Genomic DNA, 17,968 nt, shown 5'->3' on the forward strand with positions numbered 1-17,968 from the left:
AAATTCGCACTACATAGAAAACAAGGTATAGCAGGTGATTAAAAAAATATTATAGGTAACACTAAAACAACAAAAATACTACATGGTACATGTATTGATGCTTTAAAATGAAAATGTATGTCTATGAGTTAGTAGTTATAGTTTGAAACCTCTTAATTTGTAAACTTTGTTACATTTAATGTTTTTATCTTATTAAGATGCTCTCAAGTCTGTTTCCTGAGGATAAACATTACTTCGGAGTGTGACGGGACGATCCTGAAAACGCTCCTATAGAGTGGATAGTACCTGGGACCTCTTAATTGCCAGAACGACACCATATCCTTGATGTCCAGCAACTGGATAAAGATACTAAATAGACTTTAAGAAAGTTATTTGTCAGCTCCAATAACCAACAAGCTTAAAACATTGAGCTGAATAAAAATCATAGTCATCAAACATAGGACTGCAATATGCATTTAGTACAGTCATACCCATTCATGCTATTTTCACTTTCTTTATTGTGCTATCCTTGGTACTGTGTTGCGTTACCTGGCTATTTCTCATGTTTGTATTTTTATGTATTATTTTATGGATACAACATGTTTGTTAATTGTGTTTGCACCATGATACCGAAAAAATCTATTGTTAAACATTGCATATATACTTGGGAAGTGTTTTATGCATACATTATTTATGAAAGCGGGACTTCGATATCACCAACAACAAGTGTATAGTGAATAGTTCGTCTTTTAAATAACTGTGTAGGGTTTTTCATGACAATCTATCAGTATAACACTCTTAACGAGAATATTTAAGACAAGAGGGACATGATCCCAAAGTTGCTTACCTGATTTCAACATGTACTTAAATGATGCTGAAACATGGTCTGATGGCAGTATGGAGATTATGCACGTCTTTTCATTTTGTTCCTACGTCAAGAATTCTGGTTGCTATGGCAACAAATAAAAAAATATAAAATCTGACAATGGTGGAGCTGGTAGGTGACATATATTGCTTGGCAATAGTCTTGTTACATATAAACTATCGATAGTTGACAATATAACAAGCACATTTGTTGAATTGATATCCCCCGCCAATATGCTTCTTGACACAAAAGAGTAATATTTGACACTAAAAAAGCATTTTTATAGATACAAAGGGCCATAACTCTGTTACTAACCATAACTCTGTTACTAACAAATGGTGAACAATGCCATTTGGCGTGCATCATCCTCTTATCCATATGTATACTCATACCAAGTTTCAATGAAATCCGCCGAAGCACTTCCAAGATATGGCTCCGGACACAAAAGTGCCGGACGGACAGAAAGACAGAAGGATGGACAACGCCAAAACAATATCCCTCCGCCTATGGCGGGGATAATAAACCAGTATTTAACAAGACTATTGCCAAGCAATATATGTCCCCTACCGACTCCACCGTTGTCAGAAATATAAAAAAAACAAGAGCACCGCCTTGTGGGTGCAGACAGCTCATCTATTTTTCTTTTTTAAGGTGAAGGGACCTATCTCAATTTCAATCACAAAGGAGGGAGGGGTGGAGTGGAGGGGGGCGTATAGTGTGGGGGTGTGGTCATTTATTACATTATCTTCCAAAAATGCAAAAAAACGGCAAAAAACAAAAATTGTTTTTTTTGTTTGGGGGGGGGGGGGATTCTTGGGTGAGCTGGTTGGACGGTATTTCAAAATAAAAAATAAAAAAAATAAAAATAATTGTTTTTTAACCATGTTTCAAAAAAAAAAAATTGTTTTAACCATGTAAAAAAAAAATTGGGGGGGGGGGGGGGTATAGTGTTAGGGTGTGCTGGTCTTTTATTTGATCATCTTTAAAAAAAAATGGGGGGATTCGGGGTGGGTGGGGGATGGTTTGGGTGGAGTCTATTGTGGTATGTCAGGTAAGAGTTGTTTTGTCAAAGTATCGTTATCAAATCTAATCATAAATAAAGAAGTTATGGCAATTTTAGCAAAATTTAATAATTTGACCTTGAGAGTCAAGGTCATTCAAAGGTCAAGGTAAAATTCAACTTGCCAGGTACAGAACCCTCATGATAGCATGAAAGTATTTGCAGTTCGAAAGCAATAGCCTTGATACTTTAGAAGTAAAGTAGATCTAAACACAAAATTTAACCATATATTAAAAGTTACTAAGTAAAAAAAGGGCCATAATTCCAAAAAATGACAACCAGACTTATGCAACTTGTCCTTTACTGTCCCCTTATGATAGTTTGCGAGTGTTCCAAGTATGAAAGCAATACATGTATCTATGATACTTTTTGAGTAAAGTGGACCAAAACACAAAACTTTACCAAATTTTCAATTTTCTAAGTATAAAGGGCCCATAATTCTGTCAAAATGCCAGTCAGAGTTACATTACTTTGCCTGCACAGTCCCCTTATGATAGTAAGTGTTGCAAGTATGAAAGCAATAGCTTTGATACTTTAGGAATAAAGTGGACCTAAACACAAAACTTAACCAAATTTTCAATTTTCTAAGTATAAAAAGGGCACATAATTCTGTCAAAATGCCAGTCAGAGATACATGACTTTGCCTGCACAGTCCCCTTATGATAGTTAGTAAGTGTTGCAAGTATGAAAGCAATAGCTTTGATACTTAAGGAATAAAATGGACCTAAACACAAAACTTAACCAAAATTTTCAATTTTCTAAGTATAAAAAGGGCACATAATTCTGTCAAAATGTACGCCAGAGTTATCTAACTTTGCCTGCCCAGTTCCCTCATGATAGTAAGTAAGTGTACCAAGTTTGAATGCAAGAGCATTGATACTTTATGAGAAAAGTGGACCTAAACGCAAAACTTAACCGTACGCTGACGCCTGGTGATGACAATAGCTAAAAAAAAAAATTCAAAAAATAGATGAGCTAAAAGTTATTATTTCATATTTGTTGCCATAGCAACCAGAATTTTTGACGTAGGAACAAAATGAAATGATGTGCATAATGTCCCTATTGCCATCTATCAATGTTTCAATTTTCATGAAAAAATATTAAAAACTTTTTTAAAATTATCGCAGTCTCCAGAAAAGTGTGACAGACTCACAGACTAACGGACACAAAGAGCGAAAACCGTACGTTCCCTCTGATGCTTTCTATGTCCACTTGGGCTTTTGGCCTTCTGGATGTAGCGGTATTGTTTAATAAACTTGTTAACTTGTACCAATATCCAACTGTATTAAGAATGCCCCATATGCATTTATAAATTGTCTGTTCTAACTAATATTGTAATATTATGTTGGACAAAAGCATGCTTTGAATGTGTGAATACGATACAAAATGTGTTACACATATTTGGTTTTGCCGCTTGGTAAATATCATGTTAGCTATGATTCACATTGTATTAGAGACAAAAGTGATAATACGTTAAATTTAGGAGAGATTGATCGTTTCATTTACTCTAATTATTAAGCTGCATAATAACAAGGACATTGTTTGTTTACTATTTTTGTTTTCAAAACAAAATGTAATTTATTTCTGAAAAGTACTGGGTTCCTTTTGAAGAATAAACACAAATGTTATTAAAAAATTGTCCAGTTTATTTTTCCTGCATATGACGCATTTACAATATATTTATATACAATTAACTCAAAAGCAAAATAGTTTTCGATGTAAAAATAGTCATTTCAATAACCTACAAATGTATTTTATAAACTAATTCACTACTAACAATGCAACAATAACAATAGCTGTCACCATAGGATGACACATGCCGTCTATAAACGCTTTGAAGTTATGAGCATTTTACCGGGCTAAATCCTTGAAATGCACTAAGTGACCCCGTGACCTAGTTTTTGACCCGGCATGACCCATATTCAAACTTGACCTAGATATTGTCTAGATACAACTTCTGACCAAGTTTGGTAAAGATGGGATGAAAAGTATTTGAAATAGAGAGCAGACACGAAAAGTGTGACAGACAGACAGACAGACTTACAGACTGACAGACGGACAGTGTGAAAACTATATACCCCTTTTTCTTTGAAAGGGGGCATAAAAATGATGCACTAAATTGCACTAAATAATGCATATTATTAAAGGTCAGATTACTTCATTGTACAAAACAATGCTTGAAACTGATTTATCTTCTCAACATTTCCGTATGATCAGATAGAGCAGTTTCAAGCAAAACTCTTGATATTTTAGATAGAGCAGTTTCAAGCAGAACTCTTGATATTTAAGATAGAGCAGTTTCAATCAAAACTCTTGATATTTTAGATAGAGCAGTTTCAAACAAAATTCTTGATATTTGAGATAGAGTAGTTTCAAACAAAACTCTTGATATTTTAGTTTCCACAAGTATTCAAGTTTTATTGCACATTCTAGAATATTTTGTTAAGTGGTTTACTACAAACATAATAAATTAAGTCTCATGTTACATAATCAACTTTCTTATGCCTTATGTTACATAAGCAATTAAAACCTGTTACACATGGTATAAAAGATGCATATGCAAGTAGACGATGAATAAAATACATATATCTTTAATAAAAATCTTGCCTGCCTTGTCATGTAAACATTACAACAAACACCTAAAATCCATGAACAAGAGGGCCTAAAAGGCCCAAAGTTGCTCACCTGAGATAACAAGATATTTGTGGGACAAATCTTCTGACAAAGTTTCATGAAGATCGGAAAATAAATGTGGCCTCTACAGTGATAACAAGGTTTAACTATAGCCATATTAGGAAAAATGCCCCGCCCCCTGGCAGTCATGTTTTTCAACCAACCGGCATCATTTTTGAACTCGTCCATGATATTATTGGGATGAATATTCTGACCAAGTTTCATGAAGATCGGACTATAAATGTGGCCTCCAGAGTGTTAACAAGATTTTACTATAGCCATATATAACCATATAAGGAAAAATGCCCCGCCCCTTGGCGGCCATGTTTTTCAAGCAAACATAATCATTTTCAAACTCATCCAAGATATCAATAAGACAAATATTCTGACCATATTTCATGAAGATTGGACAATAAATGTGGCCTCTCGAGTGTTAACAAGGTTTTACAAAAGCCATATATAGCCTTATACGGAAAAATGCCCCGCCCCCTGGTGGCCATGTTTTTAAAGAAATCAAAACAATTTTCGAACTCATCAAAGATATTATTGGGATGAATCTCCTGACCAAGTTTCATGAAGATCGGAAAATAAATGTGGCCTCTAGAGTGTTAACAAGGTTTTACTATAGCCATATAAAGCCATATATAGCCATATAAGGAAAAAAGCCCCACCCCTTGGCAGCCATGTTTTTCAAGCAAACGTTACCATTTTCGACCTCATCCAAGATATCATTGAGACCAATCTTCTGACCAAATTTCATGAAGATTGGACAATAAATGAGGCCTCTAGAGAGTTAACAAGGCAAATGTTGACGCCGCATATCGCACAACAGACAAAAGGCGATCACAAAAGCTCACCATGAGCACGTTGTGGTCAGGTGAGCTAATAAGAGCTGTCAGAGGACAGCACACTCGACTATTTGAGTGCTTGACAGAATAATGTAAGCCATCATGGAGAAATTGTTCATATTCAATAATTTATTAGACGATATTTCAAAAATAAAAAAAGGAAAAAAAAAAAATATTTTTTTTTAGGGGGGGGGGGGGGGGGGGGGTAGGGGGGTATAATGTGGGGTCTAGTCATTTATTAGACGATCTTTAAAAAAAAAAGGAATACAAAAATATTTTTTTTGAATGGGGGGTAGGGGGGGGGAGAGGGGGTATAATGTGGGGTGTGGTCATTTATAAGATGATCTTTCAAAAATAAAAAAAAGGAAAAAACAATTTTTTGGGGGGGGGAGGTGGGGGGCAGGGATTCTGGGTTGGGGCGTGGAGTTTTGTTTGGGTGGAATCCATTGTGGTATTCAGGTAAGTGTTGTTTTGTCAAAGTATTAATAAAATCTGATCATAAATAAAGAAGTTATGGCAATTTAAGCAAAATGTTCAATTATCTAAGTATAAAAGGGGCCATTATTCTATCAAAATGCTTGATACAGTTGTCTGCTCTTGTTGATAGGTTGTGGTCATGTTGGTAAACAAGTATGCAAAATATGAAAGCAATATGACAAGGGACACAGGAAATATTTGGGGTAATACGCAAACTTTAACATAGATTTATCAATAATATGCATAAAGGGGCGTTAATTCTGTCAAAATGCTTGATACAGTTGTCAGCTCTTGTTTGTCGGTTCGGGTCATTATGGTAAACAAGAATGCAAAATATGAAAGCAATATGTCAAGGGAAACAGGAAATATTTGGGGTAGTACGCAAACTTTAACATAGATTTATCAATAATATGCGTATTCTAAGTATAAAAGGGGCCATAATTCTGTCAAAATGCTTGATACAGTTGTCTGCTCTTGTTAATAGGATGGGGTCATGATTGTTACCAAGTATGCAAAATATGAAAGCAATATGTCAAGGGACATTGAATATATTTGGGGTAGTACACAAACTTTAACATTTGCACGCAAACGGACACGGGAACGCCGGGGTGAGTAGGATAGCTCCACTATATATATTTCATATATAATAGTTGAGCTAAAAAGGTTAAATATAAGCAGCAGAGTGATAATAATGCTAGATGGTTTGCAATACAAAAATAATGCACAAAATATCATTTTTATTATGGTAAAATCTAAAACCTTTTAAATGATGCATAATACAAGTAGCCAATGAATAAAAGACATAAAAGTTACATGAATCTTTGATATCAATATTAGCTTGTCAACATAACAATAAACACATGAAATATATGGAGAAAATGGAGAAAGAAATAGAAAAGATGGGATAAACATGACAGATGGTTTGCAATACAAAAATACCACACAACATATTGTTTAAATTATGGCAATATGTTAACACTTTTATAAGGTGCATAATACAAGAGGCCAATTAACAAAATACAAGAATCTTTACTATAAATCTTTTTTTTTGTAATGTCATAATTACAATAATCACCTGAAACCGCTTGACTTAAATGGAGAAAGAAATAGCACCAAAGATTTAATAGTTCATACAAACCAAATAAACAATTCATTATTTTTATACTGCTCCCTCCTGTCCAATTCCCGTTAAAGGTTTCAATACTGTTATAAGGTCAGTCATGTAACTCAAATACTATACAATATTAGGAACAATGCAAACTAATGATACCAAGAGCTGTCTCCATCAGAAGACATACGCCCCCGATAAATGCTTTTTCGAAACCTAAACGCAGATTTCGAAACCTAAACGCAGATTTCGAAACCTAAACGCGGACCTTAAGTTCAAGCTCAAGGTCAAAGGAGTCAAAATTTGTGTGCGTATGGAAAGGTCTTGTCCATATACACATGCATACCAAACATGAAGGTTACATCTGAAGCAACATAGAAGTTATGAGCATTTTTTGAAACCTAAACACAAAAGTGTGACAGACAGATGGACAGTGCGATCACTATATGCCCATCTTTGGGGGCATAAAAATACTTACCATTAAATTGAGGCATTCAATACCGTCATTTTATGTATTCTTGAATACAAATATGTATAATTTATTTTCAAAAATAACGTCAATTCTGAACTTAAGTGCCTTTTAAATTTAAATCCAAGATTCTAATGAGTGCTGCCTTCATACACAACTATAGTCAACCCTTAACATGGACATACACAACTACAGTCAACCCTTAACATGGAATAAGGTTTTACCTGTAATGCTGAGGTAAAATTGAAAATTAACCTCACAAATATATTGCATTGTGTAATCAGTCATAGCAATGGTGCCAATCAATAGTAATGACAAGGGACAAAATTGTCACAAAACCAGGTTTTCATTGTGAAAAAAAAATCTGATAAAGGGAGAAAACTCAAACTGAACTTTTGAAATGACCAAAAAAAATTAACCCCCTTTGTAATTTTTTTTTTTTTTTTTAATCTATTTTTAGTCGTGGCGACCTTGAAATTGGAGATATTGACGTGATTCTTTCGTGGGACACATCGTCCCATGATGGTGAACAAATGTAACTGATTTTAAAATCTCACAATGAATGACATAGTTATGGCCAGGACAAGCTCATTTATGGCCATTTTTGACCTTTGAACTCAAAGTGTGACCTTGACCTTGGAGATATCGACGTAATTATTTCGCGCGACACACCGTCCAATGATGGTGAACAAATGTGCCAAATGATTTTAAAATCTGACGATGAACGACATAGTTATGGCTCGGACAAGCTCATTTATGGCCATTTTTGACCTTTGAACTCAAAGTGTGACCTTGACCTTGGAGATATCGACGTAATTATTTCGCGCGACACACCGTCCAATGATGGTGAACAAATGAGCCAAATGATTTTAAAATCTGACAATGAACGACATAGTTATGGCCCGGACAAGCTTATTCCGCCAGTCGCCAGCCAGCCAGCCAGCCCGCCAGCCAGCCAGCCAGCCAGCCAGCCCGCCCGCATTCGCCAATCTAATAACCAGTTTTTTCCTTCGGAAAACCTGGTTAAAAATATTAATTTGGGCCGTGCTCTGTGAAAAAGGGGTATAATGCATGTGCGTAAAGTGTCGTCCCAAATTAGCCTGTGCAGTCCGTACAGGCTTATCGGGGGTGACACTTTCTGCTTGTATGATATTTTTCGTTAAAAGAAAGTCTCTTCTAAGCAAAAAGTTAAGCTTATCTGGGACGACACTTTACGCATGTGCATTTAACCACCTTTTCATAAAGCACAGCTCATTAATATACTGTAAACTTAACTGGTACTCCACTTGAACGTTGTGAACATAATTATGTTTCAGTAAATGTTACACCTACAATGTCGCTTAACAAAACACTTTAAGGCCAAAAATTTCTTTTTACATTACTGATGGATAAAACATGAGATACGATAATTCAGTTTCATCAAAAATTACATCTTAACTGCCTTGTCCTAAACAGTGTCTACCATCTTCTGCAACACACCTTTATCATTGAATCATAATGAAAAATCATTGTAAACAATGTTACAATAATAGACAAGGATGTTACATCTTAATCCATATATATTATATATATTAACATATTTAGGTTACTGCCCTTAAGGTAAAATCAAAACAACAACAATGACAGATAAACATGTTACAATTCTATATACTAAACATGTACCATAAAATCTTTGTTCATTTAATAACAGGTTAACACTTGGGCACAATGCCATGCATATTTGCCGTCTAAAGGCAAAGGTAATATATATATATAAATATATATATATATATATATATATATACAAAGAAAATTTACCAATGTGTTGAAGACCTTAAGAGCTACAAGTTCACCATACCAGTATGATGTATCAGTTAATAACAAACTTTTGTTTTAAAGCCAGCCAGATTTCACGAAAAAATAAAAGTTCTAAAATAGCGTCTTTTTTTACAGCTATATTGATTAAAATATCACGACGGGTATATTACATTACTTGAAAAAGTTGATAATTTTTCTGATTTTCAGTATATTTGGTAATAAAATTTACTGGGTATGTGTACCAAGTAACTACCATTAAACTATAAATAGCGCAAGAAGATTGATCATCGTCGTCACATGGTAAACCCAGGAATGCAAATTGTGTATGTGTATGTATATACATTTTACATATAAAATGATCAATCTACTTGGGTTATTTACAGTGTGTGTATGGTTATGTCACCTATTTTCGCGATGTACTTTCGATTTCACATTGCGAAATTTCATAACCGATTATACTGTAAATATGAACTTTTTTCAAGTAATGTAATATACCAGTAGTGATATTTTAATCAATACAAGAGGGCCATGGGCCCTAAGGCGCTCACCTGAGACCCGAAGGAACTAGCTAAAAATGTGACTTCTAGAGTTTACACAAGCTTTTTACCATATGAATATAAGGAAAAAGACCCCCCTCCTGGCAGCCATTTTTTTTTTTACCGATCTGAACCATTTCGGAACTCAACCATCGTATTGAGGAAACAAATGTTCTGACCAAACTTCATGTAGATTGGGCAAAAAATGTGTCTTCTAGACTGTTCACATGTTTTCACTATATACATATAGAGAAAACTGCCCCAACCCCTGGCGGCCATGTTTTTCAAATGATCACAACCATTTTCAAACTCGTCTGAGATATCCACAAAACCAATGTGGCCTCTAGAGTTTCAACCAAATTTCATGATGATTAAGCAAAAAATGTGACTTCTAGAGTGTTCACAAGATTTTTATACTATGTAAGTACAAGGAAAATGCCCCCCCCCCCCCCCTGGCGGCCATGTTTTTTACCGATCCACACCATTTTCAATCTCAACCGTCGTATCCAGGAAACATATGTTCTGAACAAATTTCATGAAGATTGGACAAAAAATGTGACTTCTAGAGTGTTCACATGTTTTCACTATATACTTTTAGAGAAAACTGCCCCGCCCCCTGGCGGCCATGTTTTTTCACCGATCTGGACCATTTTCAAACTCGTCCGAGATATCAATGAAACCAATATTTTGACAAAGTTTCATGAAGATTGGGCAAAATTTATGACTTCTAGAGTGTTCACATGGTTCCTTTATAGCCATATAAGGAATACTGCCCCGCCCCCTGGCGGCCATGTTTTTCAATGGACGGGAACCATTTTTTAACTCAACCAACATAGTATTAAGACAAACATTTTGGCAAAGTTACATGAAGATTGGGCATCAAATGTGACTACTACAGTGTTCATAAGGCTTTTCTTTTTTTGACCTAGAGACCTAGTTTTTGACCCAGCATGACCCAGTTTCGAACTCGGTCAAGGTATTATGGGGACAAATGTTCTGACCCAGTTTCATGAAGATCAGACAAGTAATGTGGCCTCTAGAGTGTTCACAAGGCACAATGTTGACGACGCACGACAGACGCACAACGGAAAAAAGGCGATCCCAAAAGCTCACCATGAGCACGTTGTGCTCAGGTGATCTAATAAACTAATAATTGTAAAAAATACGGTATTTTAGAACTTTTATTTTTTCGTAAATCTGGTTGACGGCCCCTTTCAATTTATTAATATTTTATGGAAGTCTATTATTTGTTTAATTGCATGGTAATGTTAAATATGACAAAAACCTGTCTCTGACAATGTATCCACCACCACAGGTGCATTGCTGTTGCATGGGTATAATAAACATTTGAGATTGAATTTTTATGAAAAGCAAGCTCTTCATCACAGACAAAACAACAATCCTCTATCTAGTTCATGCTGTGAAAGTAAGGACTTCACAACAATCCTCTATCTAGTTCATGCTGTGAAAGTAAGGACTTCACAACAATCCTCTATCTAGTTCATGCTGTGAAAGTAAGGACTTCCTAAAGCAAGCTTAAAGACCTTTTGAGTTATCACTGGATCCAGATTTAAGTTTTCACTCATTTCTGTAACCACAGCAACCACATAAGTGTGTGAAACAACAACCCAGAAATAACATGCAATTTCCCATATGGCCCACAATGCACACATAGTTGATTTTAAAGGTAGTGCAAAATCAATATATTATTTTTCTATCATTACTTTATTAAAACTATACAAACTTTATTTGGCATTTCAATCAAGTTTGATGATGAAAATGAGGATCTGAATGCAATTAAAGCTCATGCTAGACTGGAAGTATAGTTTTTGTAGTTTTTGAAGCAGCTGCGTAGAAGACTTTAGAGAAGAACTTCATACCAGTCTGGCCTCCAGGAATGTAGCTCATTATATACCTGTAAACAGATATAGACACAATTGTCTACACAGATTTGATAAAACAAGAGATTGCCAAGCAATATGGTCCCCTATCGGTGAAACTACACAATTTTCAGATTTTTTTGGGGGGATTTTTTTTATATCTTTGCTGCCATAGAAACCAGAATTCCTTACGGAGGAACAAAATGAAATGACAAGCATAATGTCTTTATTGCCATCTGTCCATGTTTCAAGTTTCATGAAGAAATATGAAGAACTTTTAGTTTTAAAGTTACCGCAGGATCCAGAAAAGTGTGACAGACTGACAGACAGACTGACAGACAGAGCGCAAACCAGAAGTCCCCTCCGATTTCACCGGTAGGGGACAATAAGCATGATAAATTTGTTTGCAGTATTTATTGTATTCTTTTTTGTATCATAACATTGCATTTGCGTATGTATCTGTGTGTGTGTGTGAACTGTATTATTGTGTCTATATAATGAAATGTATGGATTTTATTTACCTGTATTATAGCAACCAAGTTGAATTGTTAAAAGAACTCTATTTTAAAGAACTGTATTAAATATTAACAAATTAACATGTATACTAACAATACAATTTGTAATGTATGGAGGTGAATAAACGCTATCAACAAACAAGTTAATATTGGTGGTAACAAACAATCTCGAAAACATGCGGGTTATAAGTAACAAGAGCTGTGTTTGTGAAACACAATGCCCCCTACTGTACCGCTTTGAAGCCATATATTTGACATTTGACCTTGCAGGATGACCTTTGCTTTCACCACTCAAAATGTGAAGCTCCATGAGATACACATGCATGCCAAATATCAAGTTGCTATCTTCAATATTGCAAAAGTTATGATCAATGTTTAAAGTTTGTGAAACATACAAAAACAGACAGAAAGAAAATGACAGACAGACAGGCCAAAAACAATATACCCCTGATCATTCGCTCCGGGGATATATTAAAGTCATGTAAACCCAAACCATTCAGCCATGTATTTAGTCAACAGAATGTACATCTTAGACCTATATCTTTGAAGTAAAATTAAACAAGCAACAAATCTTTAACATTTATATGAACACAAAGTTAGTTAATAAACTGTGACAACTGACAATCTACAAACATGTATACAGTCACAAGCTGTGGCCCAGTTTGACTCTTACTTACCAAACTAGTGCTAGAATCTGAATTGCAGCAAAAAACACTGTCAGGACAGTACTTTTTTCCTGAAGAAAAAATCCTTAAGTATTTTATTTAACATCGGTCTATTCAAGCAACTTATATTTCATAAGAAATTTACTTATATGAGCAACAGTCAAGGTCAACAGGGGTTTTAACCCTTTGCATGCTGGGAAATTTGTCATCTGCTAAAATGTTGTCTGGTGAATTTCTTAAATTAGCATTTTCTTCAATATTTTTCAAAGAATACTATCAAAATAGCAAACAGTTTGGATCCTGATGAGACGCCACGTTCTGTGGCGTCTAATCTGGATCCAAACTGTTAGCAAAGGCCTTCAAAATTTGGTTCCAGCACTGAAAGAGTTAATTGCTCTTTTTTCCTTGGGTCTTTCACTTACCACATTTAGTCCATGTCTTTTTCAGGGGAAGGGCTTTTGAACTAACTCCAAAGTGGTCCAAAAAAAAATTAATCTGTTTGTATTGGTCATTTTAAGGGAAAAAAAGGGATTGAAGAAATTTTTAATCAATATTATTTTTGCATTACTGATAAAACAATGAACATTCTTAATCTTTTAATCAATTTAATCTCATTGGCATTTTTGAAATAAGCTTGCCAAATACAGAGTTGTATAAAGGTTTCAATAAAAATGAGAAACTCTTTCGAAAACTAGGCTAAATGCTTGAGCGTTAGGTGTCATCCCAAATTAGCCTGTACAGTCCAAAAAGGCTAATCAGGGACAACACTTTCCATTGTTAAAGAGGTCACTACTAAACGAAAATCAATTCTAGACAGAAAGAGTCGTCTATGATTAGTTTGTGTAGACTGCACATGCAAATCTATTACGACAATTAACGCAAGTGCATTAAGCTTGGTTTTCCAAGAGTTATGGTCAAATGTATTGCCATTAACTGAAACTTCTGGAAAATAAAACCCACCAATACAATACTAACAAAGCTGTCTGTTATTTGCAGTGTTCATTATACAAATGTATAACAGATGTTTAATTCAGAGGAACTCATTTGATATATTTAGACATTGACAATTTTCAAATTTCCTAAACATAGAATAAATATGCCTATTACATGTACCTTGCAGTACTGTGAAACCATTATATATTGTCAGGCATTAATTTTCGTATATTTCGTCAGTCGACCGATTGATGAATTCAAGATCCTAATGAACAATTTTGCCCCATATTTGAACAAATTAAGACTGAATTACCAATGGCATGAGGCACTAAAGCCCAATCCACGCACACATACTCCGTCTGTTACGTAATCAAGATAAATCCGGTTTTGACACAAAAGGGTGTAGATTACAGTGTACTTAGCTGACACGTGACATTGCTCTAAAACGCGAAAGCAGTACAGCTGTATTGACTGCGTTGACTTCGTTTAGGTAGAATTGTAATGATAAGCGCTAATTGTTAACAACTTTATTACCCATTGTGTGTAATGTGTTTTTCAGTGTTGTTGCAGAAGATTATACAGCCTCCACGCACCGAATTAGATCCAGATCAAAGACAATAAACAAATTTTAAAGATGATGATGTATATACTTATCGTATATACATTCTCCGCATTGATTACAAATAAATACAGAACATTTTGAGTTGTGTTTGGTTGTTTGCGTTAAACTAAATAAAGGTGTAAAAATAGCTTGTGCTTCGTTTTATGGGCTATCGATCTTTTAAATCATTGATATCTTTTACAAGTTTTACGATACATGTTTCAAATAATTGTTACTTGTAGCAATTGAAAACGTAACAGGTGAAATGAAATAAGCAATCATGACGATTAGTTCCATCCAAACGAAGGGAAATTGTTTTCAGAAATTCACTTTTGTTTTTGCGTGATTTTCAGGAAATCCCGGAAAGCACGTGTTTCGAATGACTGAGTATGACGCAATAAAACATTGCTTTGTATCCTATTGCATTCAATCTAATTTAAACTCACTTGTCCATTGTTGTTACAATTAAATCTGAACTTTGCCCTATGAAACCTCTGTCCCATAACGCACTGTTAATTTTACACTTAAATTATTGTACTTAAAGTGATCAAATATTTACGATGCAAAACTCTTGAAACTTTATTGAAAACTGACCAAAAAGTTTGCTAACACTAATTTTAACCAATAATCTTCGCACCTTCTCTAATTTGCGCCTATAAAGGTAAGATTGTTATTTGTTTGGCCATGATAATAAATGAATAAGACCAATTGGCAACTGGCTTCACTGTTTCGAACCCGGGTTTCAAACACTCGTTAACGGTTATTCGGTCCTACTCATCCGCTAATCATAATAATGATACACTAAAGCGGGCAAATTACTGATCACCTGATATCAAAAGACTAGTATATTGACATGTGACAAACAGGCCCCACCTCCTGCAAGTGACTCTCAAGTGTCCACCCTTTTTCCCCACTACAATTTTTCGCAACCGCGATATATATTTCGGACAAATACATCTGATATTGACTGAAGCATTTTTTAGCTCACCTGAGCACAACGTGCTCATGGTGAGCTTTTGTGATCGCTTTTTGTCCGTCGTGCATTGTCCGTCGTCATCATTTTGCATTGTGAACACTCTAGAGGCCACATTTATTGTCTGATCTTCATGAAATTTAATCAGAACATTTGTCACATTGATACCTCGACTGAGTTCGAAATTGGACCTGCTGGGTCAAAAACTAGGTCACTAGGTCAAAAAAAAGAAAAACCTTGTGAACACTGTAGAAGTCACATTTGTTGCCCAATCTTCATGTAACTTTGTCAAAATGTTTGTCTAAATGATATGTTGGTTGAGTTCAAAAATGGTTCCGGTCCATTGAAAAACATGGCCGCCAGGGGGCGGGGCAGTATTCCTTATATGGCTATAGAGAAACCTTGTGAACACTCTAGAAGTCACAACTATTTGCCCAATCATCATAAATCTTGGTCATAACATTGGTTTCATTGATATCTCTGACGAGTTCGAAAATGGTCCAGATCGGTGAAAAAACATGGCCTTATATGGCTATAGTAAAACCTTGTTAACACTCTATAGGCCACATTTATTGTCCAATCTTCATTAAATTTGATCGGAAGATTGGCCTCAATGATATCTTAGATGAGTTCGAAAATGATTTCGCTTGCCTGAAAAACATGGCTGCCAAGGGGCGGGGCATTTTTCCTTATATGGCTATATATGGCTATAGTAAAACCTTGTGAACACTCTAGAGGCCACATTTATTGTCCAATCTTCATGAATTTGGTCAGAAGATTTGTCTCAATGATATCTTGGATGAGTTCGAAAATGGTTACGTTTGCTTGAAAAACATGGCTGCCAAGGGGCGGGGCATTTTTCCTTATATGGCTTTATATGGCTATAGTAAAATCTTGTTAACACTCTAGAGGCCACATTTATTGTCAGATCTTCATGAAACTTGGTCAGAAGATTCATCCCAATAATATCTTGGATGAGTTCAAAAATGATGCTGGTTGGTTGAAAAACATGGCTGCCAGGGGGCGGGGCATTTTTTCTTATATGGCTATAGTTAAACCTTGTTAACACTCTAGAGGCCACATTTATTTTCCGATCTTCATGAAACTTGGTCAGAAGATTTGTCCAAATATCTTGGACGAGTTCGAAAATGGTTTCGGTTGCTTAAAAAACATGGCCACCAGGGGCGGGGCATTTTTCCTAATATGGCTATATATCATGCTTTAGTAAAACCTTGTTAACACTCTAGAGGCCACATTTATTGTCTGATCATCATGAAACTTGGTCAGATGATTTGCCCCAATGATATCTTGGATGAGTTCAAAAATGGTTCTGGTTGGTGGAAAAATGGCCGCCAAGGGGGCGTGGCATTTTTCCTTATATAGCTATATTTAAACCTTGTTAACACTCTAGAAGTCATATTTATTGTACGATCTTCATGAACTTTGTCAGAAGATTTGTCCCAATTATATTTTGGACAAGTTCAAAAGTGGTTCCAGTTGCTTGAAAAACATGGCCACCAGTGGGCGGGGCATTTTTCCTTATATGGACTTATGAATCTTCATGAAACTTCAGTATATTTGTTTAAATGATATCTTGGATGTGTATGAAAATGGTTCTGGTCTGTTGAAAAACAGGACTGCCAGGGTGTTCACTAGTCATGAAAGTTGGTAAGAACATATTGTTCTAATGACATCTTGGGCTGCACAGAACAGGTCAGTTCCTTTGAATCTCAGGTGCCCGACTTTGGGCCTTTCAGGCCCCCTTGTTTTTCATAGTCAGGAATTGGCGAATTTAAGTGCTGACGAAAACTTCATTTTTATAAAAATGACGAAATTTCATGCTGGCGAAAATAAATGATTTCACAGTATTTCAATGCAAATGTATGACTACCAGACCAAGTTATTTTTAAATAATGCAAATTACACATTTTACTTACCCATATTGAGAAATATATAGTTGCAAACATTGTCCCGAAATACGCTATCGAGAATGGCAGGCGGTCTCTAGAGAACAGATGCTTTATGTGGTTCATTGGACCCCATAGCATTGAAAAACTGAAATGGGCATACAGACAAATTGTATAAAAATTATGTAAGACATATACATGTAGATGTATTACATGTACAAACAGTATGAGTTTCCAACAATCTTTGCTTGTTTGAAATGTGTACACATGTTGCTGATATTCACACAACTGTAGCCATGTCCGTCATATTTCACAACCTAAAAACATGTTTAGACATATGTGCATGGTGAACACTGTTGAAAGCAAGGTCATCGCAATAGGCTTAACCAATACATCAATACAGGTTCTTCTTGTACACATACATAGCAGGCTGTAAACTAGATGAACAAATGCCATGTAAGGCTTTCTTTCCATGAATATATGGTGTTTCTCAATTTTAAATCATTTTGACACATATCAAACAATTAAACTCAGGATAATCGGGAGAGAAAATTGCTGTGGTGTAGTAGTTATGGTGTCTGCTTAGCGTTCGGGAGGTCATGGGTTCGATCCACACTGTGGGATTGTTCTTTAGACCTCCCCAAAAGACACCAAGTACTGGTTCTACCCAGGCCTAAGACTC

At 35.4% G+C, this 17,968-nt stretch overlaps 1 protein-coding gene and 1 long non-coding RNA gene across 2 annotated transcripts in view; both read right to left on the reverse strand.

The window, feature by feature from the left end:
• Window positions 1–5,810: 5,810 nt before the first annotated feature.
• LOC127832512 (uncharacterized) overlaps window positions 5,811–17,968 on the reverse strand; it is a 270,730-nt gene continuing 258,572 nt past the window's right edge. Inside the window, exon 2 of the long non-coding RNA XR_008026939.1 lies at window positions 5,811–7,949. This is a non-coding gene — a long non-coding RNA (uncharacterized LOC127832512). The remainder of the gene's footprint in view (window positions 7,950–17,968) is intronic.
• The window catches only part of LOC127832511 (uncharacterized), a 32,189-nt gene continuing 25,739 nt past the window's right edge, over window positions 11,519–17,968 (reverse strand). The window contains exons 4-6 of the mRNA XM_052358013.1: window positions 17,317–17,434; window positions 12,885–12,943; window positions 11,519–11,727 (exon numbers count right to left, since the gene is read on the reverse strand). Coding sequence (XP_052213973.1) covers window positions 11,622–11,727; window positions 12,885–12,943; window positions 17,317–17,434 — 283 coding nt within the window. The 3' untranslated portion in view covers window positions 11,519–11,621. The remainder of the gene's footprint in view (window positions 11,728–12,884; window positions 12,944–17,316; window positions 17,435–17,968) is intronic.

The sequence above is a fragment of the Dreissena polymorpha genome, chromosome 5 (genome assembly GCF_020536995.1).
Source record: "Dreissena polymorpha isolate Duluth1 chromosome 5, UMN_Dpol_1.0, whole genome shotgun sequence".
Classification (NCBI taxonomy): Eukaryota; Metazoa; Mollusca; class Bivalvia; order Myida; family Dreissenidae; genus Dreissena; species Dreissena polymorpha.